The sequence below is a fragment of the Pleurodeles waltl genome, chromosome 6 (assembly GCF_031143425.1).
Source record: "Pleurodeles waltl isolate 20211129_DDA chromosome 6, aPleWal1.hap1.20221129, whole genome shotgun sequence".
NCBI classification, from domain to species: domain Eukaryota; kingdom Metazoa; phylum Chordata; class Amphibia; order Caudata; family Salamandridae; genus Pleurodeles; species Pleurodeles waltl.
Window position 1 is genome coordinate 1,132,438,673 of NC_090445.1, and position 27,826 is coordinate 1,132,466,498.

The 27,826-nt window shown below is 44.8% G+C and overlaps 1 protein-coding gene across 5 annotated transcripts in view; it reads right to left on the reverse strand.

The window, feature by feature from the left end:
* The window catches only part of EPHB2 (EPH receptor B2), a 693,756-nt gene extending 666,225 nt beyond the window's left edge, over positions 1 to 27,531 (reverse strand). For 3 of the 5 annotated variants that reach the window (XM_069240326.1, XM_069240323.1, XM_069240324.1), the window contains exon 1: positions 27,159 to 27,360. In XM_069240326.1, the coding sequence (XP_069096427.1) occupies positions 27,159 to 27,222 (64 nt within the window). In that variant the 5' untranslated portion in view covers positions 27,223 to 27,360. Of the gene's footprint in view, positions 1 to 27,158 lie in introns of all 5 variants that reach the window. The other 2 variants (XM_069240325.1, XM_069240322.1) reach the window with 2 other exon arrangements.
* Positions 27,532 to 27,826: the final 295 nt, after the last annotated feature.

Genomic DNA, 27,826 nt, shown 5'->3' on the forward strand with positions numbered 1-27,826 from the left:
CTGTCACTGCTGGTCCCTTACTGAGGCCCATGCGCAGATCTGTCACTGCTGGTCCCTGACTGAGGCCCATGCACAGATCTGCCACTGCTGGTCCCTTAATGAGGCCCATGCACAGTTGTGTCACTGCTGGTCCCTTACTGAGGCCCATGCACAGATCTGTCACTGCTGGTCTCTTACTGAGGCCCATGCACAGATCTGTCACTGCTGGTCCCTTACTGAGGCCCATTACAGAGGCCCATGCACAGATCTGTCACTGCTGGTCCCTTACTGAGGCCCGTGCACAGGTCTGTCACTGCTGGTCCCTTACTCAGACCCATGCACAGTTCTGTCACTGCTAGTCCCTTACTGAGGCCCATGCACAGACCAGGCCCATGCACAGTTCTGTCACTGCTGGTCCCTTACTGAGGCCCATGCACAGTTCTGTCACTGCTGGTCCCTTACTGAGGCCCATGCACAGATCTGCCACTGCTGGTCCCTTACTGAGGCCCATGCGCAGATCTGCCACTGCTGGTCCCTTACTGAGGCCCATGCACAGACCAGGCCCATGCACAGTTCTGTCACTGCTGGTCCCTTACTGAGGCCCATGCACAGATCTGTCACTGCTGGTCCCTTACTGAGGCCCATGCACAGACCAGGCCCATGCACAGTTCTGTCACTGCTGGTCCCTTACTGAGGCCCATGCGCAGATCTGTCACTGCTGGTCCCTTACTGAGGTCCATTACAGAGGCCCATGCACAGATCTGTCACTGCTGGTCCCTTACTGAGGCCCATGCACAGTTCTGTCACTGCTGGTCCCTTACTGAGGCCCATTACAGAGGCCCATGCACAGATCTGCCACTGCTGGTCCCTTCCTGAGGCCCATGCACATATCTGTCATTGCACCTGCGTTCTGGTTTGCAAACTCGAGCTAGTCTCCTTCGAGCTACATAATGCAGCATGATCTGCCCTCGCAAAACTTATAAGGGTCCTTAAAATGTCACTTAGCCTTGCTATATGGCATTTTATTTACGTAAAAACCTTGGGCTGAACACTGCCTCCTCATTGGTGGTTGGTCCCGTGTTCTGTTGGGACTGCCAATGGTGACATTACACGGCTGTCCTATACATAGAAACACACAAATCCAGGCCGGCCTACAGAATGTTCTAGTGCAAAGTGTCATAAATAAATACATCTAGGCATAATCACACAAGTGCCATGAGGCCATACCAATACCAGAAGGGCGTCAAACGAAGCAAAGTTGGGAAAAAATCTGTATATATACACACACACATGTCTAAATAGTGATATTCTCCGTCCTAAATTTAACACAGGTGCACTTTGAAATTCCGCACTCCCGACCTGGCGCTACACTAAATCCATTCTGAGACTCACACACAGCTCCTATCAATTTACCTCAATCTTGGTCCGTTTCCCCAGTGTACTCTGGTACTCGGACCCATTCAAATTTAACTCCAAAGGGAAGTTATTTTTGTAAACAACGTGTAGGACCCAACAGTTTCTCAGATTATATTTTGCTTCTGATAATGTGGGGCATTGCCTCCAAGGGTTCATGTGGAGGTTCCCGTACTCCCCTACACTCAGCTCTGCCACGGCCCTTTCCTTCCTGGTCTACAACCCTGGGCTGCGTCTGTACTGAGCCCCGCGCGCAGCTCTGCCAAAGCAACTCGGTCACGATGTTATCATTTTATTCCCTTCACTGCAAACTGGACTGCTTCCACTGTCAGTTAATGATCGTGCCAGTCCTATGACTGAGGTGGCACATGAGCAATCAGTACTCTGAAGCAGTGAATAAGATTGTAATCAGGCTTTATGAAAAACGAGCATATAGGGAGCATGTGGCTGTGTAAGGCAGAAGCAACCCAAACCCCTGCGCCATGACCCTCAGCCCCGTTGGACCTGGCAGAGGGAATGGGCAAAGGGCGAAAACCTCGATGGATACACAAAACTGGACTGTTTCCAGTGAGTCGAAAGTGGGAGCAAGAGAGGGCTTCTCAGCAGAGGTGCAGCCCGTGCGCTTTCATCCAAGGATCGGGCACACAGTCCGGAGCACAGTGTGGGTGTGGGAGCAGATACATCCCAGGAGACCTGCGTAAAATGTATTTACACTAATCCTGAAAATCTGGGGACGCACAAATGCGTGTGTGATGCACACGTCGTAGGAACTTACACTGGTGTGCTGAATTACAAGATATTCCTGTATAGTGTGTTCAATAAGCCACCCTACACAACATTGGTTATGTGTGTATATTCCAAGGTGTCTGCTAGGCTCTCATAGAAACCACTGAATGATTAACTCTATGGATGCTTGTCCATGGCTGAACTTGTGCGTGGGGGTGACAGGATCTTGCATCAGGGCTTCACTTGCACAGGTGACAAGGGGAGCTTGCATCATGACTGCACTTAAATGATTATGGGTGGCTGGACCATGATTGCGCACGTGGAGGTGATGATGGGTGCCTACACCTGTCTGTACATGTACAGTTGATGCTGGACGACCGCACCGGAGCTGCATGTGTGCAGGATCAGAGCTGCATGTATGCACATGAAGAAGAGCACTCGCACCAGGGCTGCAAGTATGCACGTCAAGCTAATCAGGTGCGCAAGGTTTGCATCTGGGCAGGTGACTGTAAATAAGTGCTTGCGCCAGGGCTGAACGTGTACACGTGAGTTTGGAAACTTGCACCGGGGCAGTGTTTGTGCGCGTGATGATGGTATTTACACCAGAGAGCTGGACAGGTGTAGGTGATGACGGACGTTTACACCAGGGTTGCACTTTTGCAGGTGATTTTGGGAGCTTTCACAATGGCTGACGTGTACAAGGAATACTGGGCGTTTGAACCCGGGTTCATATAGTGACAGGCTGTTCCGTGCACTTGGCTCACCAATGGTGGGCACACCTGCTGCTCACACCCGCGTCACACCTCTCTGGGCTCGTCTCCGGCCTGCGGGGGAAGCAGGGGTGTCTGCTGGAGAGAGCCCCAAACAGAAGGAGCCCCCTGTGCCCAAAGGTCAGAGCGTGCTGAAAGGCGGGAGAGGAGAGGCACTGACTGACCATCAAATGACTGCGGTCGGTATGATAGATGCAGAAATGCAGCATAAAAGTAAGCGTTTTTTTGGGTATTCCAGGTGCAAATATTACACAAGATTGCTTCAAATAGGGAGTTTCCTCGAAGAGGATGGAGTGACCAAAACTCACTTGTCGCCAGCTGAACAGATTCGGGCAGGAAGAACCCTCACACCAGAAGATAAGTGCAGTGGCATATTGAAAAACATGCTCTTTAATTTTTATGCCCCCAAATTTGACATTTTCAAACACGTTATTCAATTAATAGTAAATTGGTAGCCCCTTGTTCACAATGTTGGGATAATTCCACTGCGCACACTTCCCACAAATCATCGCACACTAGGGTGACCATAATTTTAAAGCCAAAAACAGGGACATTTCACAAAAATAGAAGAAGGACAACAAGTTTTCTTCAACCGAGCGCTGAGAATGACAGCGCTCATCACCACAGAGTTACAGAAGAGGCACTAAGAACACAAATCAAATGTCATTTTTAAAGCCAGTATAATGCCTGTTAGTTGAATAGGTTTCCAATAACACCTGCTTTGTATTTCTGCTTTAGAAAACAAAAAAACCACTTCTTACAGTTTTCAGGCGACTCTCTTTAAAAACGGGGACATGAGCTAAATTTCCCTAAATCTGCCGGGACAGCTGGTGAAAAACCGGGACTGTCCTGGCAAATCCGGGACGCCTGGTCAACCTATGGCACACGCACACACAACTCCCCCCACACACCCACACACACCCACACACACCACGCTCGATCCAAGGTACCCGCGGTGAGGTTACTGGCTTCCTATGCTGACAAAGACCGGCAGAGCTCCTAATACCTGCTCTCTCGCACTAATCCTCCTGCTCTTTGAAATCTGACCAAATTGTGACCGACAACGATCCCGCTGTCAATAACGACAAAGATTCCTGTGTCTGACAGTTACAAATGAGCCATTCTTTCACAACTTCCGGAAACACGCGCAGCTCTCAGTGCAACAAGATAGCTCAAGGGGAGTCCTGCCCGAGATCACTCCCAGGCCGTGAGCCAAGGCTCGGGAGGTATTCGGGGTCAAGTGGTGACCCTGTTAACGCTGTAATCACAACCTGGCATCCTCTGAGCATTGGGTATTATACATCAGTACACATAGGCACAATCAGAGCCATGGGCCATGCCAATAGCAGAAGTGTGTTAAACAAAGCAGAGCTAGATTAAATCTGTACATCCGCCACATAAACAGCATCAGTGGCGTAGCGTGGGGAGTGCAGGGGGGGCCGGCCGCACCGGGCGCAACATCTTGGAAGAGACTCGAGTGCTAAAATCCACGGGTTAGGGGGCGCAAATTACTTGCCTTGCCCCGGGTTAGGGGGCGCAAATTACTTGCCTTGCCCTGGGTGCTGACAACCCACGGTACGCCACTGTACAGCATGGCGGAAGAAAATGACCTTCAGGACAAGTTTCCGACTTACTGTCAAACTCGTGAGGTCTAAATAGTGATAATCACACACAGACACGCACATGCATTGTTACGGTGAAGTTATAGTTAGGTGTTTAAACAAGGTAGAAACACGTTTAAAAACACTAAGGGGGTCATTCTGACCCCGGCGGTCCAAGGGCCAGGGTTGGCGGGAGCACCGCCAACAGGCTGGCGGTGCCCCGCAGGGCATTCTGACCGCAGCGGTTTGGCCGCGGTCAGATGCGGAAAACCGGCGGTCTCCCGCCGGTTTTCCGCTGCCCAAATGGATCCTCCATGGCGGCGCAGCTGGAGAATCTGACAGCCCATACCGCCATCCTGTTCCTGGCGGTTCTCCCGCCAGGAACAGGATGGCGGTATGGGGTGTCTTGGGGCCCCTGGGGGCCCCTGCAGTGCCCATGCCAATGGCATGGGCACTGCAGTGGCCCCCGTAAGAGGGCCCCACTTTGTATTTCAGTGTCTGCTTTGCAGACACTGAAATACGCGACGGGTGCAACAGCACCCGTCGCACCTTCCCACTCCGCCGGCTCCATTCAGAGCCGGCGTCCTCGTGGGAAGGTTGATTTCGACTGGGCTGGCGGGCGGCCTTTTGGCGGTCGCCCGCCAGCCCAGTGGAAATCCCAGAATCACCGCAGCGGTCTGACGACCGCGGTACGGTGTTCTGGCGGGGGTACTTTGGCGGGCGGCCTCCGCCGCCCGCCAAGGTAAGAATCACCCCCTAAGTCTGGAATTCACCAGTTAAAGTTCACTGAGCTAAATATAGCTTGGGCTCACAGCATGTGACCTCACATATTACATCACTAATGACATGTTAAATGACATCTCAAGTGAGTGACATCTTGTAGCAGCAGACCTCTTCATTTCTCAAAAATACCTACCGTTTAAGGAGGGGGGCTTGGCATGAAAGGGGCAAGACTTTGCGGCACGCGCTGCCTAAAAAAGAACCTACCCCCCAATCCGATACGCGCCTCACTAAAAAAAGGACATAAACGCTTCTGAGGCTGCTGCTGGTGCATTGAGGAGGTTCAACCACCCATACTGGACCTCATCTGTGCAAGGTCCTCATCCAAGCTGAAAACCCTTGGGAACCTACACTCAGAGGGGTTTCCGGGTCCCTCCGTCTCACACTGTGACATCAGCGCCTCACTTCCTGACCATGTGAGCATGTATCACGTGACACATGGTCGTACCCTCTGAGTTGGCTGATCTGGGGGAGAGAGGTGGAGAGGAAGACTTTGCCAAGGCAGACTAACAAGATGACCATCCTGAATGGCACGCGATGCTCTTCGCACCAGACACAGGATATCTTATTTTGTGATGCCACACGCGAATCTATGATACTCTCCACCACTCCGTTCTTCTAGCTCTCATCAAGCCAGCTGTGACTTCATTTTAGATTTTTAATTTCCTTCTTCGAAAAGAGTAATATTGCTTTACTTATTTTTTTTAGATTTCTTATGTGCAGCATAAAATATTTTTCACTTTCTGCTCGTCCTGTTGAACGTATAGGATCAAGGGTTGCACCAGGGCTTCCGAGTAGAATGCTGTTTGTTTCTGTGAGGTACACACATTGGAAACACTTACAGGTTAAATAATGTTTGCAAGTATCTCAAGGAGCTAACAAAAATGAGTGCATTACTCACAGACATGAGAATGATTACTAATGGGGTAAATTACTACATTTTAAACAAATTATAGTGAATTAACCCTTGATTCTACAAGACATATTTTATAGATCTACCGTTTTCCGCAATATCACATATTTATGGAGGTACATCAACTATGTACTAAGAGTATCTGGTAAATGCCCTAGCAACCAGTACTGCTATCTAGTAAACATTTATTGATAGCAAAAAAAACTATCTACATACGAGCATCACAGATCTACATAGCAGCATCAATTCTCTATGTATCAGAACCCTCTATCTAAATAACATTTCTATATAACTACACAACAGTATCAAACGTCTATTAATCAGTATTACATGTCAAATTAGCAACAGCAGAAACTTCCCTGGCACTATCAAATGTCTAGGTATAAGAATTACAATAATTCCAATGTGGTGATATTTTTGAAAACAATACTGTGGACAAAATATTGATGTCAGATAGTCGAAATGCTGTACTTAACCCACGTGTCCACATAGCATCACCTTTGTAACAGTCTCAAGTATCTGCATATCTACAGTGCAGTAGTGCATCATTATAAATCGAATTAACAATATCATATATCTACGTGAGCATTTGATATCTGCTTGGAAGCATCATGTATTCATTTACGTAGACCGCATATCAGAGTAGCAGTATCACTTAGCAATTAGTATTATTAAGGAATACAACATTCTAACTCAACACTATCGCATATCTGAGAAATAGTGTCACATATTGGCTTAGCTATGCCACATAAATCTGTAACAGAAACATGTATCTAAATGTGATATCCACAATCCTGCAATGCATGTCTACACGTCCGTACTGTGTAGTTGTACCACATGTCTACGAATATTTATTTATAGCTACACAACAGTATCGCATCTCCATACATGGCCAGCCCTGGTTATTCTAAGACCAAGGTCTTCAAACTGGGGGTGAGCCCCCCTAGGGGGGCCTCAAGTGATCCCAGGGGGGGCGCCACACTCTGGCTAAAAGCAGCATTATACAGATAACAGGCCTTTGTTTTAAAAGCAGAAGCATGTTATGGCATTTTTAAAAAGGTAACAGTACTTAACTGCAATGTTTACATAGGTGTAGACATTTAAACATTGCGATCTTTATAAAATAATTGTGAAAAATTCTCAAGGGGGGCCCAATGATTTTTATTTTTCAACTGGGGGGGGGGCGCAGCATTAAAATGTTTGGAGACCACTGTTCTAAGATCATCTTTGAAAGGTGTGTGTCTCGGGCTGAGGCTAGTCCCACTTAGAGTAATAATGCATTAAGGAGATTAGCTCAATCTGGTCTTGTTCTTGAGGTCCTTGAACACCAGCAGCACGCATGCCTCTATGAAAATTTGCATAAATTTGCCTGCGTCTTCATTCTACATTAAAAAGAATTGAGAAAACGCTGCAGACGGCTGTGTATCGTGTGCATTTTCATAATGAACAATTATTTTCTTGCAGTGCATGGCTGGAGCTATAACTTTGTTAAGTCACCATAACATTATTGCTATGTATTTGTATCCACTCTTGAGAAAGAAAAGTGAACTTGCACAGGTGCTCACGGCCTTTCGTGCCAAGCAAAGGCACTTCCCCGGGTGCCTGTAGAAGTTTTAACACCGTGAACTGCAGCTGCTGGGGGCATTTTTAATATGGACATTTGTCTCGAGGGGCTGCCCCCCAGGCGCTCTCTTTGGTCCATGCATTCAAAGGTTCTGTGTGTTTTACAACTGCTGGCTGTTTATGAGCTGGTCTAGGCACCTGGCATTTTTCACACAGAGGCCGAGCATGACCAACACTGACCGCAGGCAAAGGGATCAGTCTAATATCAGCAGATTTCTAAACTGTAAAACCACACTTTATGGAAAGAGTGATTATTCACTGAAATCCCACCAAGTTCTTGTGCAAGAGTGCTCGAATGAGGATCCCAAAGTGCATCAGGGCACCCTCTGAATGTTGTGGTCATCGAGGCACTTCAGACCGCAAGCATACCTCCGCAATGAAGCGTCCAGCCTCCCAAAATCTGATTTTCTCATTTCAAGATCATAAAAGCTGCAGAATGCATGACCCACCCACACCGAAGCAAAGTGCCCGAACTAGTCATAGCACATCAGAGCATCTGCTCTCTTCAGAGGGATGCTTAGTACTTTCTCTCTGTTGAGAGAATGCTATAAAACATTTTACAAGAATTCACTTCTTCAGAAGAGCCATGAGCATCATTTACACCCCAATGAGGCAGCTCATTTTTTAAATGCCATTTGTCAAATTATAAAAGTTAGGCGGTACATTTTAAAAGGCTGAGAGGGTCCCACTTGTCACCTAAAATATAAATAAATCATCTTCTTTGTTAGTTCCAAAACGTTTGGCTCCACAAAAATGGCTTCTTCTGTGTTCTTATCCATTATCAGGTGTCTGGCTAGCGCCTGCCTATGGCAACCACTAAAGGCTTTAAAGGAGCAACTTTAGAAGCACGACTTCCTACTCAGAAGAGAACATTTCTGTGTTTCAGCCTCGTCCCTTTAGTGTATAGGCAATTAATTCCTTTTCCAAGCACTCTGGGTCACCTCAGCCTTTAAGGTCTCCAATACCAGTTCTAGCCCCTAATCTTCATGTCACCTCACAAGGAAAGTCAAGAAACTACTCAGGATGACATCTAGCCCCATTTAGGCCCGTAAGTTAATCACAGAAAAAGTCCAGCTTCTAGAATAATATAAGCCAGTTCTTCATATAAGCTGCTAGACACGTCACATGGCTCTAAATGTGAAGCTGCCAGGGCCTGCCATGTCACAAGCAAAGCCTACTCCCTAAGAATTACGAATCCCAATATCAATCTTTACCAGCTAGTTTTATCTTCTAGATAATACACTCTCTGACCTGAAGATGACTATTATCCTCGCTAAGCAGCCTAGAGAGGGCCATCCTCTAAACATACTGACACCTAGTACCTTTTTCTTAGCAATATGTCGGATCCGAAAGTAAGTTGTCTTTAATGACGTGGAAATTGGGCCACACTTCAAAACAAATGGAGATAATGCAAAGGAAGTACAGACTCAAAATATCATGACACCCAGTCCTTTGTCTAAGAGGCAGATTACAGCTCAGGGGGAAGCGCAGCCCATAACCAGTACCTCACTCAGACCCCTACTCCAGAGGCCTGAATTATAGCACACAAGCAGGCCTGCTTTCAGAAATCAGGACACTTTCTTCTTCCTGTTCTAGAAATTATGTAACAGCCAACAGATAGGCTTGACCCCCAGGCGCTCTCTTTGGTCCATGCATTCAAAGGTTCTGTGTGTTTTACGAATGCTGGCTGTTTATGAGCTGGAACAGGCACCTGGTATGTTTCACGCAGAGGCTGAGCATGACCAACACTGACTGCAGGAAAAGGATCAAGTCCAATATTAGCAGATACCAAGCAGCCCTGCCTCTAGGTATCATGATGTCTTCTTCTAAGAAAAGCCTGGCACAACCCGCAGGAAAGAGAGCGTCTAACCAGGAAGACGCTAATTCTCCTCTCTAAGATGCCAGTCTAATGGCACAAAAGTAGTCCCGCCTTCGAATAGCATGATGCTTTCTCCCTCTAAGAAGCCTACGACAGCACAGAGGGATTGAAACTTCCAAAAAGAAGATTGGTTCTGTCTGTAGTCATCCTCTCAGGAGTGGATGTCCTTTGTATTTCTTTTTGAGGTGGACTCGAAAATTCTAGTCATTTTTGACAACAAAAAAAATAAGTACACCCAATGCTTTAAATGGAAATAAAGAAGTGCAGGTTCTCTTTAGAGTCCCTGCTTGTTCCTGAGAAGTGCTGGTACTCTCCCATTAAAAGTATTGCAGCAATGCCAAGACGTGTAGGCACTTTCCATTTCAATTTAAAGTGCAGGGACTCAGCACCAGAGAGTATTTGCCCTTTTAAAGCACTGTGTACACCACTCGTCCTCCAAAAACCATGGAATCTCCTATTCAAAGGGGACTTTTCAGAAGTGTTTGATGATTTCATGCTCTGAAAGGATTTTGCTCAGGCTTAGATCTCATGTTATAACATAAAAAGCGTGGCTAACTTATCCAACCCCACATTTTTAGTTCTTTTTTCGAACCTAACATTTTGATTTTTTTCAATATTAATGTAGGCTTATGACAATCTGAGGCAAGAGAATTGGAGATGTTTGATAAGACAGTTTTTCAAAAGGGACATCATTTAGCGTGCATTTGACGTGGTGGGGCTGAGAACACTAAATAAGTTTTACACTCTTATGGGACTGATTTAGTGAGAAGAAAAAAATATTCTGAAACGTGGGATATTTCTTGTATTATTTTTTAAAAACACACTGTGGTGTTTTGCTTGTTTCTGAGTACTGTGCCCTTATTTCATAGTTCTCTTCACTGCCATAACCTTTTATTGTTTTTTTTAGCAAATTTAGATAGAAAAGATTAGGGACTATAGTAGTTGCAAAAGCAAAACAAGCTGCCACCCATAGTTACTACAAAAACAAAACAAGCTGCCAAAGGGGGACTCGGAAAGATCAGGTACTAAAAGGGGTTTTATAATTAAGCCACGTGCTTTTGTCAAGAGCTTGATTGAGCTACAGAGAAAGCTTGGAACTTCTGGGTAGGTCAACAACTCTGAAAATTCAGTAGGTAGTAGATGTGTGATCAGTCTACTCTCAAGTGCTTGACTCATGACACTCTCCTTCACAGCCCTTCTGGCTCTTCGCAAATCCTGGCTATCTTCCTGTTTCATCATCAAAATGATCCATTTTGGCGAATTGCCAAAACAGTATTCCATTAAAAATACAACACGTAAAACAAAATGGCTTCTCTTTCTCAGTAGGTGCGTAGAAGTATTTTTCTGCTTCTATGTACTTATGGTTCCACTGGTATGATTCTTTTGAGCAGTGGAATTTCTGAAACATATCTACATATGTACATCTGGAAGTCTACATACACAAGTGCAGAACACTGCATTTTACCTCATCTGCCCAAAAAAATCAATGTGCCAAACAGAAAGAGTGGCAGCTAAAGGAGTCAGACAGGGAAGTGTGTTGACTCCACTGCGTTTTCAACTGTTTTTATGGAAGATTTGGCCTTAGAACTAAAATCCCTGAATGAGCATGATCTTAAATTGGGTACAATTACAGTCCCAGTTTTATTCTGTGCGATTTAATTAGGGGCTCACTGAGGTTTTGGCAGACTCCAGATTTTCACCAAAAAGTGCTGGATATCCTATCTGCCCTATTTACAGCACACAGGGCTTCTATACACTCAAAATAGAGCAGAATGTTAATTCACCACTTTTTCGCAGATATCCTGCATTCTTCAAACTCTAAATACGGCCCTATGTACTTTTACAATACACTCTAAATGGAAACCAGCATAGTCTAGCACTTCTAGGGAGTGACTGCATGGCTACAACTCAGTGATAAATAATTTGGAACCAAAATGCATCTCGTTCCCCGGGATACATTTATGGTTAGGTAGTTGGTGGTCAAACAGATTTATTTGGAGCATGAGTATTACGACTTGGGACGGACGAGTGACGATTATTTACAACTGAAGTCATGTTTGAGAAAACATTGTGTTTCAAAAATATAATGGGTGGTGTTAATGGGCTTAATTTTAAATTGTCAGACCCAACAACTACCTTCCTCAAAGAGCCTATTGGCCTAAACAATAAAATGTCATAGTTCATCAATTTGGTTAGTGGCAGGAATTTGTGATCAGGATCTAATCAGAACAAATCTATTCCTGGGCAAGTTATGAGAATGGACTCATCACTGTTATGAGAAAATGCAATGACACTGCGAGCATCGATTCTATGTTGGTATGATAACAGCAGACAGCTCGAAACCAGTGCTTAATTTGTAAATAAAAACGTGCCGGTGCCCAAACCGCTCCTCTGAAACACGCAGCTGCTGCAATTAAATATTCTGAGGCAGCGTAATCCTGAAGCCATCTCGGCCCTCATCAATCCATTTAAAGCCACTACCTGCCCCCTCAGCTCACTCTTGCAGCTTTCTGCTTTCTCCCATTGTGGCGCTTTTTCGTTTTTCTCTTCCTCCGTCTTTCCCATATGTGTCTTTTGCTCGCAGTAAATGCTTGAGGCAAAAAACAAGTGCCGCCCCTTAAAAATAAGTGTCGGTGCTCCGCACCGGAAACAACAAGCACAATGCTCTAAGCACTTTGCTGGGAAGCCTTGCTATACCTATGATATGGCTATTATAAAAAATGTTGAAGCAGATGTTTAATGTGGAAGTCAAAAATCGGCTTACTTTTAATGTAGCGCCTCCAAAAAAGTCTCTTACATGAACTCAGCAATGATTAATATGTCAGAGTGATGTCATTTTTGCCATTTGCTTGACGGTTTATGCTACCGTTCTCTTGGTCTAGCACGACGTAATGATTACAGGGTGTATCCACTATAAAATAAAAAACAGTTATGTTGCTTTGACTGGAGCAGCACCCTTTCATAAAATCTTGGACACTTGTATAGGCCTTCTTAGGGTCAGGCTTTAAAGCCATCTATGCAGGTTTGTAACTCAGACAAAAAAAATGTGGGTTTTTTAGCAGTTCAACAGTGGAGAACTTCACACCCTTACTCTAATTCAGTTTATGAACAAGGTGTCAATGGAAGATGTTGTTTAGTGTTTGAGGAATTTGAACGATGTAGAATCACAAAGGAAAATAATATCATTTTTTAAATATAAAATTAAATTGCAAAACTTTCAATATGTACCGATATATTGCACTTAATGTTTTATGTATGTTGCTTTCATTATTTTGTAAACCATTCTCAACAATTGAATAATTAAATACAAAAAACTGTTCTTGCTCCTGTAAAAGAGTTTTTGGGGCAAACTGGCTTCCTAGACCTTGAGCCTATATGTTTCACTATAATGTAATTGACAGAAATATGTTATAGCTCTCCATTACTAGTGTGATGATTTTAACATAGATTAATCATAAAGTGTATATTCTTCAACTAATACAAAATCGTTTTTAAACTATTTTCAGAATTTATTTTTCAAACAAATGTTTCCCAAACAATAAAATACAGAAATACACAATTTATCTCTCCCCTTATTAAAACCACTACATACAACTGCAAAGTAATTCAGTCTTGCTTTACAAAAAAGTCATTCTCAAGACCTGTTTAGGACTAAGCTCAAGAAACTTTAGTAAAAGCCAATCGCCGAATGACAGAACCCTGATAAACGTAAATTATAGGACCAAAGATGCAATGACATGAAATCTGTGGAAAGCCTCAAACAAGAGCTCCTTCGAGGACTTTGTGCGCACCAAGAAAGATGGACTAATTCTGGAAATCATTGATGGGCCTGCTATGATAAAATCAGCGGGTTAACATAAAGTATTGTGGGGATTTAGTTGAGCACCTATAATGTTAAGAAGTGTGCTTTTTTCCATGTAAATTGCGGAGGGTTTGTTGATGAAAATGCTATGGTTTAATTTAAAGACCACAATTTATCCAGACTCTCAGGTTTTAGATGAGTCCTCAACTTGATGTTTAACACTCACCAGAGTAGGAATTATGTGGTAATGACTGTTGGAAACAGCAAGAAACGTATGTCTGAGCATTTTCTGGTACACCAAGTGATGCTAGCGGCATCATTTATGACTTGCCAAAGGTTGAAAGTGTGACCTCTACACTATATGGCCAGGTATCACCGATGCCTCAGGATATATTGACCCATATACCCCCCCAAAACACTCGCGGCCGCTCTCAACCAAAGTCACTAGTAAGACAACAATTTTCTTTTTTGTTAGAGGTTGTCAACCCCCAACCGTATTTATTCAGACACAAAATACAAAAATACACATTCTATTACTATGCACAGTAACCCTTCATGTTTACAGTTTTATTTCCAGGTACAGATGCCTAACCTTAACAGAGACGATATATATACATTATTTTTTCCTAACCATATTTAAAAACGTGTCCCGTGCATCCCAAAAAATTTGCTTCGAGTGAGATCATGACTGGTCCCAGTGTTCCTTGCTCCGAACCTGCCTTGCCCAGTCACAAAAGGACCAGGTTGGGTCCACTTAGAAGGACCCCACCCACATACATCCCCTACTTGGGTACAACTGTGCAAGGGGCCCACCTGCCTACTAGGATATCTACCTCGGACACTCCCTACACCCATAATTTCCCCGCCAAGGGCCTGTGCCAGCTTTGCACCCATTGTGCCTGTGCGGATGGTTGGCAGTAAGGACTGCATGCCAGCGATCGCTCCCAACCCCGTGCCCCTGTAACCTCCATTTAACTCGCTGCCAGTAGAAAGGAAAAAAAAAGAAAAACAATCCGCTGGCGCTGGGCAGGGTCCTGGGAAGCGGCATAAACCCTGTCCGAGGCGGCGAGCAGGAAAAAGAAATCCACTAGCAGCCTCACTGACCCTTTTATGGGCGGGGCTTGCCGTTCCCTGAAAGGGAGTGACCCTAACCGTGCTTCCGGGGCCATGCCCCCAGCCCGGCAATCACATCCAACCCTCCATGGAAGGCCGCACTATGCCCCAACCTCCAGCTCTGGCTCTGCTCAACACCAGATGTACGGCTCCCCTGAGTCGGGGGAGCTTTTGTCAAACTTCTTGTTGTAACCTCATGGCTACTGTTTATATTTCTTTGCGAGATTTTGAAGTTACCTATTAGTTTTGGACATACATTCGGACCGTTTTAGCCTCGTCTTGTATCTTTCTCAGTGTCTAATGTTCGGTGATATCATTTCTTGTTCCCACCCCTGGGTAAAAGTTAATTTGATGTCACTTCCTGTGAAGACAACAGAGAGTCAAAGGGTGCATGATGGCAGTTCAGTTCTTTGCCCCCAATGCATTTGTGTTGTGGCATTTTACGTTTATATTGTTTATTTAAAAAATATTTGATTACATATGTTCACTAGAGCCTTATTTTTCTTGAGCTTTAGATTTCTTATTCTACATCTTGTAAGACTGCTGTCCTTCATTTCTTCTGAGAAACGTGTTGAGAAACCACTTGACCTTTGTCTGAAAATGAATATACCATCACACTAAAAATGCCTTATTTGCATAATGCTATACACATTCAGTGTCAGACTGGCTTATAGGGTAATCAGGCAGTGCCCGGTGGACTAGACTGACATATCAGTGTGTTGGATGATTTTTAGCAGTTTTTGAGCCTATTTTGTGGTGACGTGGGCAGATTTTTACTGTTGATTTCCATGATATTACCCCAAACATTGCCTGTTGCAAACACAAATTCTTTCAGTATACCATACTTTGCAAAATACCCATACAGTGTGTCCTTTCAAGTTCAAAACAGGACTGATTTACAAATGTGGGCCAGTTTTTAGCTGGCCAGTTCGCTAAGGGGGACTACTTCTACTTTGCGGAGGGTCTAGTTTTTGCCCAAGTCCGACTCTTTTGACACTTAAGTTCTGCACCAGTTCATAAAGATGATGTCACAACTTCAAGGGAAAATCTCAATAGAACGACACCCACCCAATGGTAAATCGTGTTCTGAACCCATGTTATCATGTAGCACCCTATATTACATCTCTGACCACTTTCACATCGCTCACATTACAACGGAAAGTTCAAGCTCATCACTGTAGCGTAGTTGTGAAGACGTTACAGTAGAAATGTGGACAGACAGCATAAAAAATCATAAGTTTGCAAAATGGGGACAAACAAATCTCATGTCTGGTTGCAGGGCATGCTGTGAAGCCTGCGTGGTCAATGGAGTAAATTTCTAATTTGGAACCCAAAAATAAAAGCCTGTCGCTTGATATTCACTAGCAACAAAAACAAACGCACTATATATTTTCAACTTGCAAAAACAAACTATGCTGCCAGCTATAAGCAACAAAAAAAGCTTCAATTTACAACAAAACGTCAACTCAACCAAAAATACAAAAATAAAAGCAAATTGTTGTTCTCTAAAGACAAGGGTCCGAAAAAACTTGCTCTTTAACACTATACAAAAAGTATAAATAATTACAAAAGTCCCTCTACACGTGAGATATTAAATGGGACATCTGGTGAATAATGCCTCAATAGATCTCAAATCCCAGGCAGGCTTCATGATACAAAAGAACATTCAGGAATGCCTCACAGGGGTGATTGTTAAAGGTGCATAACTGGTAACAAGAATTGTTTTTTTTCTGTACACTGAATTAAATATTAAAAAATTTGTAGCCTTCAAGATTTTGCTTTCGCTAACGTTTACGGCAAAAAACTATTTGATAAAATTGGTGCTTTGAAACACTTTTTTTCAAAGTCACAGTTGAGTGTATTTCAGCTTTCGGCGGAAGAATAATTGTAGCCAAGTACACCACCGACAGAGAGAAACACAGTTTGAACATGTTAAACTCACTTAAATTTCAAGCAAACTTTATAAAAGCACTAACAAACGCTCGCGAGCCTGCTCCCATTAAGACTATGATCCCTTTATTTCCCTCTGATCAATATTTCAACTAAGATATTAAAGCCAGATAATATGTAGGAGATCAGCACAAAACAAATTCGTCTCAATTTGTAAACTACTAATAGTAAAGTGTTTTAGCTGAATCAACATGGCCAGTCACTCTCTTTTTCTATCAGCTTCGAAAAAGTAAATTATTATTCGTGAGAAGGAGAAACTCTGAGGCCAGACTTCGGCCGGACAGCCATGAGTTGAAACTCTTTGCCGCCCTATTGATAGTTGCATACTCTGGAGGAATAATAGAGTTGCCACATCCAGCACTGATTCTAACGCAGGCCTAGTGAGCCCGCGTGGACTGTTCTCAATGTGCAACATTGTGCGAACGCTGAATTCGCCTCATTAGTCCCCCCCTCCGCTGTCCCTGGAAATGTCATTTGTGTTCCTCTCTGGGCAGGCGCCCCCACCGCGGTCTCTCGCCCCTCCCCAGTCTCCTGGAGGGAGCTCCGGGGCAGGCAGGCGTGTGTCTGTTACCCCCACTGGTAGGGGGCGGGGGCTGCGCAGCCGCACAGGCCCCGAGACTCAGGGCAGCGCGAGGCACAGACTGGAATGTAGCGGAGCACCAGCAGCTGCCCCGCTAGCAGCTCTTCTGTGACGTGCGGCACCTAAGACTCCGAGTACTAGCAGCAGGAGGAGAATCCTCATCATCATCGTCATCTGTACCGTCATCATCAGCGCTGCTGCTATCATCACCTTCCCTTGTAGAATGTATATTATTACTATCATCATCATCGATCTTGTTCTTATTAACTTCACTTGTACGTTTTTATTATTAATATTATATTTATTATTTTTATAGCTGTTTTATTACTATTGTTGTTGTTGTCGTCTGTATAAGTAGTATTGTGTTCGCAGGCATTGTGTTGGTAGTTAGGACCCCACAGGCCAGACTTACGTTTCTGGCAGCACACATACACTCGCAGACACACACACACATAGTACAGTGGCACAATAGCATAGCCGCTCTGTGAATATGGTTCAGCTTGCCTTTACATTCAAAATCTATATATTTTTGTTTTATGAATAATTTTGCATCTCTTTTGTAACTCTGCACCTAATGTGGCAAACACATAGTTCATTTGGTTTTCAATGTTTTTTTCTGCATAGCAGTGCTTGATAAGTAAAAGAATAAGTGTCCAAAGTTTGGTTCAGATGCTACTGAATGTCTGGCGTGCAGAATACCAGGGCTGCATGGCGCTGGTTCCACGGCATCACTTTTTAATCCACCACCAGACACTCCCTGCTTCTTTCTCTCACTGTACAGGCTTTTTTTAAACCCCCGACTTCTGCCTTTGCCTGTTTTTCATCGTTCTCTTTCTCCTTCTTGCCTCTTTTGTTCAGGGCCAACGTCTGATGAGGAAAAATAACTGTAGTTTCTAAAAATGGGTGCAGCGGGCCCCACTTGCCACCGCCAATGACACAGATGATAAAGGGGATGAAACTGTATTAAGGAAACTGTTTTGGAGATCTGTATTGGTAGAACTCCCATGCTTAAGAGTTGCTCCCAACTAAATATTAGACTACAAGACAGAGTTACCGAACACCATACTCAAGTTCACAGATAATGTACCAGAGTAGGTCATTTTTGTGGTTTGATGTAAATCTGTTCAGTAATTTTTGAGTTACTAATAAGATATGAATGCTGATTCCATAATTATATATGTACCACCAGAAATCTTCTTGGACATCACTACTGAAAGGCACTGATTGAGGGTCGTAAACCTACATTGAAAGTTTGCAAACATGTTCCAATCTGATTGTCTGTGGGTCTCGCTGAGACATTTGTTTTGCTATTGTTACGGTAACCATGAATGGTTTTCTGGTTTGCATACCCCGTTGCAAAAAAATGAAAAAGAAGAAAGAAAGTTGGTTGCTGCAATGTGGGCCAACCTCTTCAAGTATGAGCCTGAAGAAGATGAGTCACACCCAAGAAGTGTTGATTTTGAATTAATTCCACAAAAATGTGTTTTGAAACCTTAGATGGTTCCTGGACCCACCTTAAATATAATTGGGCCCATCAAAGTACAACTTAATTATCTTGTTCACTATTTTAGTAATCACCATTGCTGTAGATTTACCACTAACCAGAAAACAAAAATTATATAATAACAAATCCCCAAAGATTCACTGAAAAACGTTTATGTTTAGGAACCTCACGGTTGTAAAATAAATTAAAAAAAACAATAAAATCAGCCAGTTATGGTTAATTGCACAGATTCAAATATATAGAAGCAGTTGTTGAATTAGAATGTGGAGGATAGATAGATAGATAGATAGATAGATAGATAGATAGATAGATAGATAGATAGATAGATAGATAGATAGATAGAATACCAGCAAAAATAGCAATTAGGCCCAAAGAAACATGTTATTTGCAATAGGTGTACTTATAAACAACACTTCAACATGTATTAACTGTAGGTAGGTATTTAGGTATTTATAACTGTACCAAGTGAAAAACAGCATGGCATAAACAATATAAGGCTATTAACTAAGAGTAATACAGGATGTGCTGTAGAGGGAGGGAAGAGTCCTGGTGGCCTACTCAAAGCCCCACCTCTCATACATGTTGCACTTGGCAAATGTGTATGTATCTATGTATACTGATTTAGGAGCTGTATCAAATCTGGAAATTTGTAACATTACGTTTTATATAAAAACAAGTCGCCGGCCAGTGTTAATTACTGTATTAAAACAGCTCATCTTCATTGTTACGTGCTACATTAAACCAGAATAACAAGAGTACTAGGAGCTATCCAAAACAGTGTGTAACGCAATATAAAATCAGGCTAGCCCGGAGTGATGTGTTATGTTGAAACTCATGCCTCTACATAGCCATGCCTACGGCAGACTCCACTGAGCCTTCAGCCCTGAATCAATGCCCGCTGGATCATTTTAATGTTGGTGTTCAGGGTATAAACATCTGAACATGGCTTTGCAACTGCCCTTCAAGCTAAGCAGCTGGGTTGCAGGCAATATCATTCAGTAAACTTGGAGAAAACCATTGACAAATTTAACAACAGTTAAAAAACACTCTACCCAAACAAAATTATGATGGTGCATTTTCCAGATAGGAACAGAGCAAATTATTATTTTTTTAAACTTTGCATATGTTTAACAAACATTTCCCATGTACTCAACTATGTTTTCACTTGTATTTTTTCAGTTCATAAATAATAAACTTAGAGTATATTTTCTTAATCTCTGTCAGACTACATCGGTTTTATTACCGTTGATGTTTTTGAACTTTATGTTTTATAATTTATTTAGCACTCTCTAAAAATGAAATGTATTTGCCACTTAATGATATGGCTCTTTAATAATATACGCCATTATGACACACATCAGTGATACGCACATATTGTCTTTGAAAGGTTAAGTGAACCCCGTCGGCTGAAAAACCTGTCTGTGGTAAGCATGTTATACTCACATCTATGCAGCATGCGCCCAAATACTCTGAGCTATCTTACAAAACCAAGCTACAGAGAAGTCCAATTCCTGCTCAACCAAGCTTCTGTTTAATCGGCGCACTTTTTAATTTCTAGGAAGTCACGGGGCCTCACACAGCTTGGCACTGAAAGGCCTCTTAACCTACATTTTGTGTACTTATTGCTCTTACTAGAGCATAAACCACACTCAACCGTGGGTAACAAAGTGCTCAACAATGAGGAACTGCGCTCTTCAGGAGCCACGTTATTTTAACGGACGCACATATGTATCCCTGCGGAGTGGAACCTCTACGTATTCTTCCTGGAATGACAAATAAGTGATTGTTTTAATGGCCTCTGTTAAAGCCATTAAGGGCTCACATTGTTAGGCACACGGACCAGGGCTTGCAAGAAACAGGTAAGAATTAAGGTCGGGCCTACTGTGTGTTTCGTCCTTCAGATGAGGATAACACAAGCTCCTTGTAATATGGGTAAAGTAACATATTACCTTTGAGATTCTAAAGGCATTGCGATATGAATAATAATAATGGTAAGAACCGCAAGTGTAATTATAATAATGCCTGTGTTATCTAATTTATGGTTACAATAAGTATGTCATTAGTAGTCATAGTAGAATCAGTAAAGGACGCTAGCTTTCTTCTAACCCTTGAGCCAATTTTTGAAAATTCAAGAAAGTACGATTAAGCAAACTAACCATTTTGCCGAACAGTTAAAGGACGAGGGGAAACAGGCCAGGATTGTGATGTCTTCAAACAGGTTTTTCCTTGCCTGGCGACGTTGGCATTAGATTCATAACCTGCCAATATTTCTAAATCCATACACTACTTTATCTAATATCGCCGTACAATGTTCGCTATAAAAGTAATAAAGTCTTACGCTCAAAAACGCACGATGTTTTTTCTCCACCGGCGTAATTTACATGTACTCAATGTACTCTGGGTTGGGAAGCAATGTCTGGTTTCAGCGTAATGCTAGACCATTTTGTTTCTTAAAACATTCACTCAATAATTTTAAGTTCAGTACATGGCCACAAGTATTTGTGAACTTTCCGTACAACTGAACGCTGTCATAGCACTTTGAAAAATATGACATTATTAATAATCAAAATAAAAGCGAACAAAACAATGTAAAATACAGCAAATTCTAGGTATATTGTCTCATTTTATGCTCTGTACCACAACATCCAGCAAGCCACAAATCGGCCGCTTTGTAATGCAAAACAAATGCGGATTTAGACTTTCACGTGAATCGGTTCCTTTGTGTTCTGGTTGTGCAGGGCCAACGGCCACGCCACCCAGTCCGTCTGGGGAAAAGGCTAGCGTGGCCGGAGGTTTAAAGCCTAGCAGCGACCCAGATGTGGGAAGAAATACAGAAATGCGGTCAAGCAGATTGTTGAAGAGAGGTGGCCATTTTGTCACTGGAGCGAAAGAGAGGGGACCCCGCTCCATAACATCTTGGCGGCCGGAGAGCGACCTCGAATCGCACGTTTTCTGACTGGATATGGTGAGAGGCAGGGAGGGAGTGTTTTGGGGCAAGAGCTCTGCAGTCAAGCTCCGAGGTGGGCGGTGCGCCCCCTACTGCAGGCCTGTGAGAACTGCAGGTGTTTCAGAACACGAAGTGCCTCGAAAGGTCATGACCTATTTATTATGGAAGCCACGCGACGGCGGTGGGGGTTTGTTTACATTCCCTGGGACAGATGAAACATTGAGCCTCCTATATCCCACGGAGCCGATTCTGCAAATACTAGTGGCCTCAACAGGTACACTGTGCAATGTCATTTAACACACCTTACACCCAGCACATTTGATATATTGTTTTTATTTTTTCGGCATGCAAACACCACCAGCAAATGTCAATGCTGACTTATTTTCTACACAGGCCAACTATCAACCGGCACCATAAAGCATACACACTAAAGTAGCATAGAAACATGAGGATTAATGGGCGCCTCCGGGGCCCAGCGGGTTACGAAGCGCTACATAAATTAGACATAGGTTAGGGATAATTAATCAATACTCTATATAGCGTTACAGGCCTTGTGTGGAGAATACGAAGCGCAATATAAATACAATTAGTGAGACCCCGCCAAACTTCAAACCGCTCCCTGCAGCGGACACTTGTAGCCGGCAACCTCCGGAACAGTTCTAGCGCGGAAATCCCCCCAAAGGCTTGATCCCTTTGCTCACAATTAAAATTCGACTTGGGTAACGGTTAGAGCTGCAGGTTCAAATCTCGGTTTTATCTCAACCTCCTCTAATCCTCGGCAAATAAGTTAACCTTCCCGTGCCTAGTCTAAAAAAAGTGTAACGTATCCGAGCCTTAAAAAGAAGTATACGATGTCCTCTAAAACGCACTAAAGCCCTCTGTGCAAAGCTCTCCCTGTATAAAACGGCAAAAGAAAATCCGAATAACTCACTCACGTTAAGCAATATTAAAGAAGCACTATATAGAACAATTTTATGAAAAAATTAAAACATCATCAACCGACCTGCAACCCTCCCTGATCAGTCCTAAACAAATAATTTTGAAGGCATCAGTGAACTACGTATTAAGGATAAATGTCTCCATTAACAGGCGGACGTGTTTCTGCCAGGCGTCGTAGCGCCTAGTAGAGACCGCTGGCACTTTTCTACAGAGAGGCTTTGGAGATGGCGTGCAGTGCTTTGGAACGAGACTCCCCCACCCACGCTTATCAGACAAGTAACATACCTTTCTAAAATCTGCATTACATTTGAGCACTGACACGTTTGAGCGGGGCTTCTATATGAAAATACGCAGGGTTTTCATATAATAATGTTGGCCATGTCCTGCGTTTGTAATACTTTTAGGTGAGAGTACGGATGCTTGTAAATTATAAAAGCTTGTCTCATCCCGGCTGCAACACTCACGGCATACGAGGGCTGAAACTTCTCCTCCGGGTTGCAATAAATGTATATGAAAATACCGGTCCCGCTCAACAAGTGTATGAGTTTTAGACAAGAGTAGAGGCTCTTCAATTCAGCGCGTCTGTAACAAGAAGTCTGTGTCTAGGCACTGACACTCTTCAGGAGAGTACCACCATTGCTGGTTTACAAGCACTGGCAATCCAAGGACAGATTGCGCTACCATATATATGTGTGTGTGTGTGTGTGTGTGTGTGTGTGTATATATATATATATATATATATATATATATATATATATATATATATATATATATATATATATATATATATATATATTATCTCTGCCGGGTTACACTCCTGCTAGTAACATACTGGAAGCATCATTTGTCAGTGGGATTATATACGTACACTGGCACTTTTCAGTTAGTTGGCAGTACTAACAGTACACTAGCACTTTCCAGGTGGTGGCCAGTACTGATAATGTACCATCAGCGGTGCTTCTCGGCTGGGTCGGACACTGGTAAGTAAATTGCGAGTACAGGCACTTGTAGTCTGCTGTAATACTCCAAGTACAAGCAGCACGCCTGGGCTGGCGTAAACACTGGTAATATGCGAGCTGCGGCACTTTTCATCTGGGAAGTAATACAGATCGCTGGGTTGTAAAACTGGTAATACACGAGCCCTGGCACTTCTCGAAGGGCTTACTGCTGGTAATTTGTGAGCAAGAGTACTTCTAGGATGCTTGACTACCGGTAATAGACGCGCAGCAGCAATCCTGCCGGGTTTAACACTGGATATAGGAGAAGCGGCACCTCGCGCCGGGATGTAATACTGGTAACATGCGAGCACTGAAGGTCCTCAGTTACTCAGTTTGTTAAGCACGAGTACTTAACCGGCGGATAGCAGCACTTCTCAAGAGCGTGTTTGTACTGGGCGGGAAGGAGGGGCAGTGAGTACCTGCTTATTTTCTTTCCAAACACTGCCCACAAGTGGCTTAGCAAAGACCTGTTATCCGGGTATTCGTGTGAAACGCGCGCGCCCTTACAAGCTGCACTTAGGAGACAGGCCATCGCCACTGTGCAAATATTTACCGGCCCGAGTTAAAAGCCCCGGAGCACCTTCGGCTTCTCCCAAAGGACCGAAAGAGCAGCCCGACTGTCCCGTTCACCTGACTCACTGCCTGACTTTGATCAGAGCTGGATGAAAAGCGAGCCAGCTTTCATACACCAAGCACCGCCACAATGCGTCCTTGTCTCTCCAGCTACATCGGCGTCAGTGTTATTTCTTCCCCGCTAAAATACGGTTTCCATTAAATAACAGACCGAGCCAGGTAAAAGAGACATTGACATGAGTTTGAAGGAAACGTCCTTATTGCTGTGTAAGAAAAAAATATCTTGTATTCGGCGGAAAACTTTGGAGCAAAACAAAAGCAGCTATTTTTTGGGGCCGCTTTCCCCAAATACATGGTATCGTAAGATAATGAGGTTTTGAAGGCAGGGAGTGTGCCAAAGCCTGGTTACAAAGTTTCCTAGAAGTGTTGAGATAGGTTTAGGTTGCGACTGTCTCTTTGTCAAAGGCACACCCGCGGTGGCCGTGGGGACATAAAATGGGCGCTACCTTATGTCCACAGCAGAGGGAGGGTGTGTTTGTGGCTCATAGACACTTGTCGTCTCACGGACCCCCTTACAGGTAAAATAGAAAGCGAACCTTCAAAAACAAAATCTATTTTTGCTGGTGACGATCGTCAGGGGTAGTAAGCGCTATACAAATGTATTCTACGGCCTTCAGATGAAATATGTAACCAGGAAAAGTATGAACTATAGGCAAATGTATTAGTCACAAATCCATCGCCCCTCTCTTGCCAAAAAAACGATGCCTGGAAGAATCCACAGCCCCCGACCTCCCTTGTAAAGTAAAATGCACGTTTAATCACGACTCTTTCTCTGCCTGCCACGGGCTTCCGTCTTCAGGTTGCGCCGTCAATGGGGAAAGCAGCTCCCAGACGGGAGGGAGGCGCTTACTTTGCCATAAGGTGCTATATCATTCATGGATTCCCCGCCCCTCCCCCTGCCTCTTTGTACTCCGGGTCCCCATTAGCACCGCCGCCGCCGCGCACACACGTCTGCATCGAAAGCAACAGCCCCCCCCCCCCCCACCCCTGCAGCTACTGTGCATCCTACACGGTGTTGTTTCTAATACACGCGCACAAACACACACATAATATACATACAATGTGCGTGTGTAGATCTTGATATGTATATATAGTATATATGTATTTATTTATACACGTGTGTGTATCTAATATGTATGTATATATGCCTGTGTGTGTGTGTGTGTACTCACAAGCGCACACAAACACATACGTGTTCTATGATGTGAAGAAAGGCCTCTGTTTGCTCCCATTGGGATGCGGAGGCTGCAGCTCCAGCAGAAGCAGTAATGTCGCCTGGACTGGTGATGCCTCGGTCCTCTCCATCACTAACGGATTGCCCTGAATGTTATGGGTGCTGGTGATTCAAGTGTTCTGCACAGTGCACACGCACACTGCAGACGCACAGCTGTGCATCTCGCTATAAAACCAGCTGCCCCCTCCAGTGCCACACCTGCATGTGTACCACCGCTGGCTGCCTCTCTCCCTTCCACACGCCCCGGGCATCAACAGGGCACCTCCAGAAGGCTCGGCTGAACCACGGACAGCCCCTCTACATCCCATGCAAGGCTCTCGCCCAGCCCCATGGGTGCTGCCTTTCTTCACCCCAAGCCCTGTCTGTGAAGGGCCCTCGCCTAGGGGTTCCCGTCGAGGAGTCCCCAAGTCGCTCGTTCCTCGTCGGATGTACCGACAGCCCCTCCCCCTTCTCCCCAGTGGCGCACAACTGGAAGGAGTCCAACCCGACGCCGGATTACTCCAAAACAGAACGCCCTCTCCCCGGGGGCTGGGGAACCAGCCTCGAGGAGTGATATGCATGGAAAGACCCTTGATTCATCGCTGGTCGTTGCATAACCAAGGGTAACAATAGTGCTGGTAAAAAATTGCAATACCATTGATCAAAATATAATCTATCCCTCCCGACCACTACACACACACAAAGCAACCACCTGACCAGGCACCAATCCCCCCCATCCTCAACTGGTCCTCAGTGTGGCCACGGAGTGACAGGTCCAGACGGACATGACGCTGTCATATGCCTGCATAAATATGGGTGCAAGGTCTCCCCATCAAGTCCCCTGGAGCACCCTTGCATACCACTGCTCCTAGCCGCGAGGGGGCGCACTGGGGCACTGCGGGATCAACTGTGGAAATAATGTCATGACAGCATCAAATCACCACCCATGGCACACTTGGGACGAAACTGCACAATATAAATCTGAATGAGGGCAGATTGGTATACCCATACCATCGAGGGGATCCCTGCCCCATATGTGCCCCTGACCCACTGGGGGTATGTAAAGCAGGACTGTCATTGTAATGCACCCAAGAAACAAATCAGGTCACCGCAAACCAAGCTTCCTGATTACAGCTCTACAATTTCCTTTTCAAACTTTAGTCCTGACTTCTGAAGGAATTAAATCCACTTTCAATCCTTATGAGTAAGTCTCCCAAATATAATACTGACTGGGGTAGAGGACTTTGTATTAAATGTCATTTAAAAACATAGATATTTGCAATTGAATCCGAACAGGCCGCGGTAGCCTAAATGCACGTCGAGCCAGCCAAGCTACAGAGGGGCATTTCATGCCTCAACGAGTCAGTCACTGAATGCCCAGCCCTTCCTTTCAATACAACAGCCATGCGTGATCTATCAAAATGCACAGGTTCCAATGAAAACCCCTTCCCCACAGCAGAACCTCAACCCCTGACCAGGAGGGGAGGGGTGGTGGGGGCAGACCCCCCCTCCTCCTCACCCTGAGGAGGAAAGGTAGGAGAATCACCACTGCCTTGCCAAACAGAGGAACTGGTGAGCACACCCACCCCGACACAAAAATACAAGGAAAGTGTGGCAGACACTACCATGCCAGAGGGGCTAAAGTGAGAAGACCATCCACAGGGTTGTAATGTGGGGGAGACACGCACTCTAGTTAACCAGCAACCACCTTATCTTAGGCAGATGGCTACATCGTTGGCGAACTTTGCACACATATGACACCCAGCACCCCTGTTGCAGCCGCGTGCACACTCACCTTCCACTGCACACGCCGCCGGCAGCAGCAGCAGCAGCGGGCACGCCATCCACAGCAAGGCCATTGTGCGGCGGGGCTGGCCAGAGCAGGCACTAAAGGGGGGCCGTCCAGAGATCCATGGAGACCCGAGCGCAGTCAAAGAAAGGCGAGCGAGGGCAACCACTTCCAGGCGAGCGAGCCATGCAGAATGAAGAGAAAGAGGGACCGAAAGGAGCCCCGGCTAGGGCGAGCTCACCCGGGAGCCCGGCACAGGGAGGGAAGCAGGTTCAAGAGTGTCAGTCTGGAGCAGGTCGGTGACCCCAAGCAAGCAGAGGTCTACTTTAGACCCTCGTGAAACTGTAAAATGGGCCTAGCAGACATGCTATACCAGAAACGACCAGAAAGGAGAATGGTTTGACCAAAGAGTAACCGGATCCCCCCGTCCTGCGAATGGTCTCGCCCAGTTGTCTGTCAAGCAGAAGAAAGCCGTGATTTCAGGAGAAATGCTGCCCAGGTTTATAGAATGCTGCAGAGCAGGGTCTGGCGCTGCTGTCGGGGGCTGTACATCGGGTCTGAGAGGGTCGGGCACAGGACGGGTGCGAAGCATCTTGTCTCCTCCGCCGCACCTCAGCCGCGCACAAGGCTGCGTTTAGTTATTAATCCAGTTCTCCCATAGAAAGGGATAGATC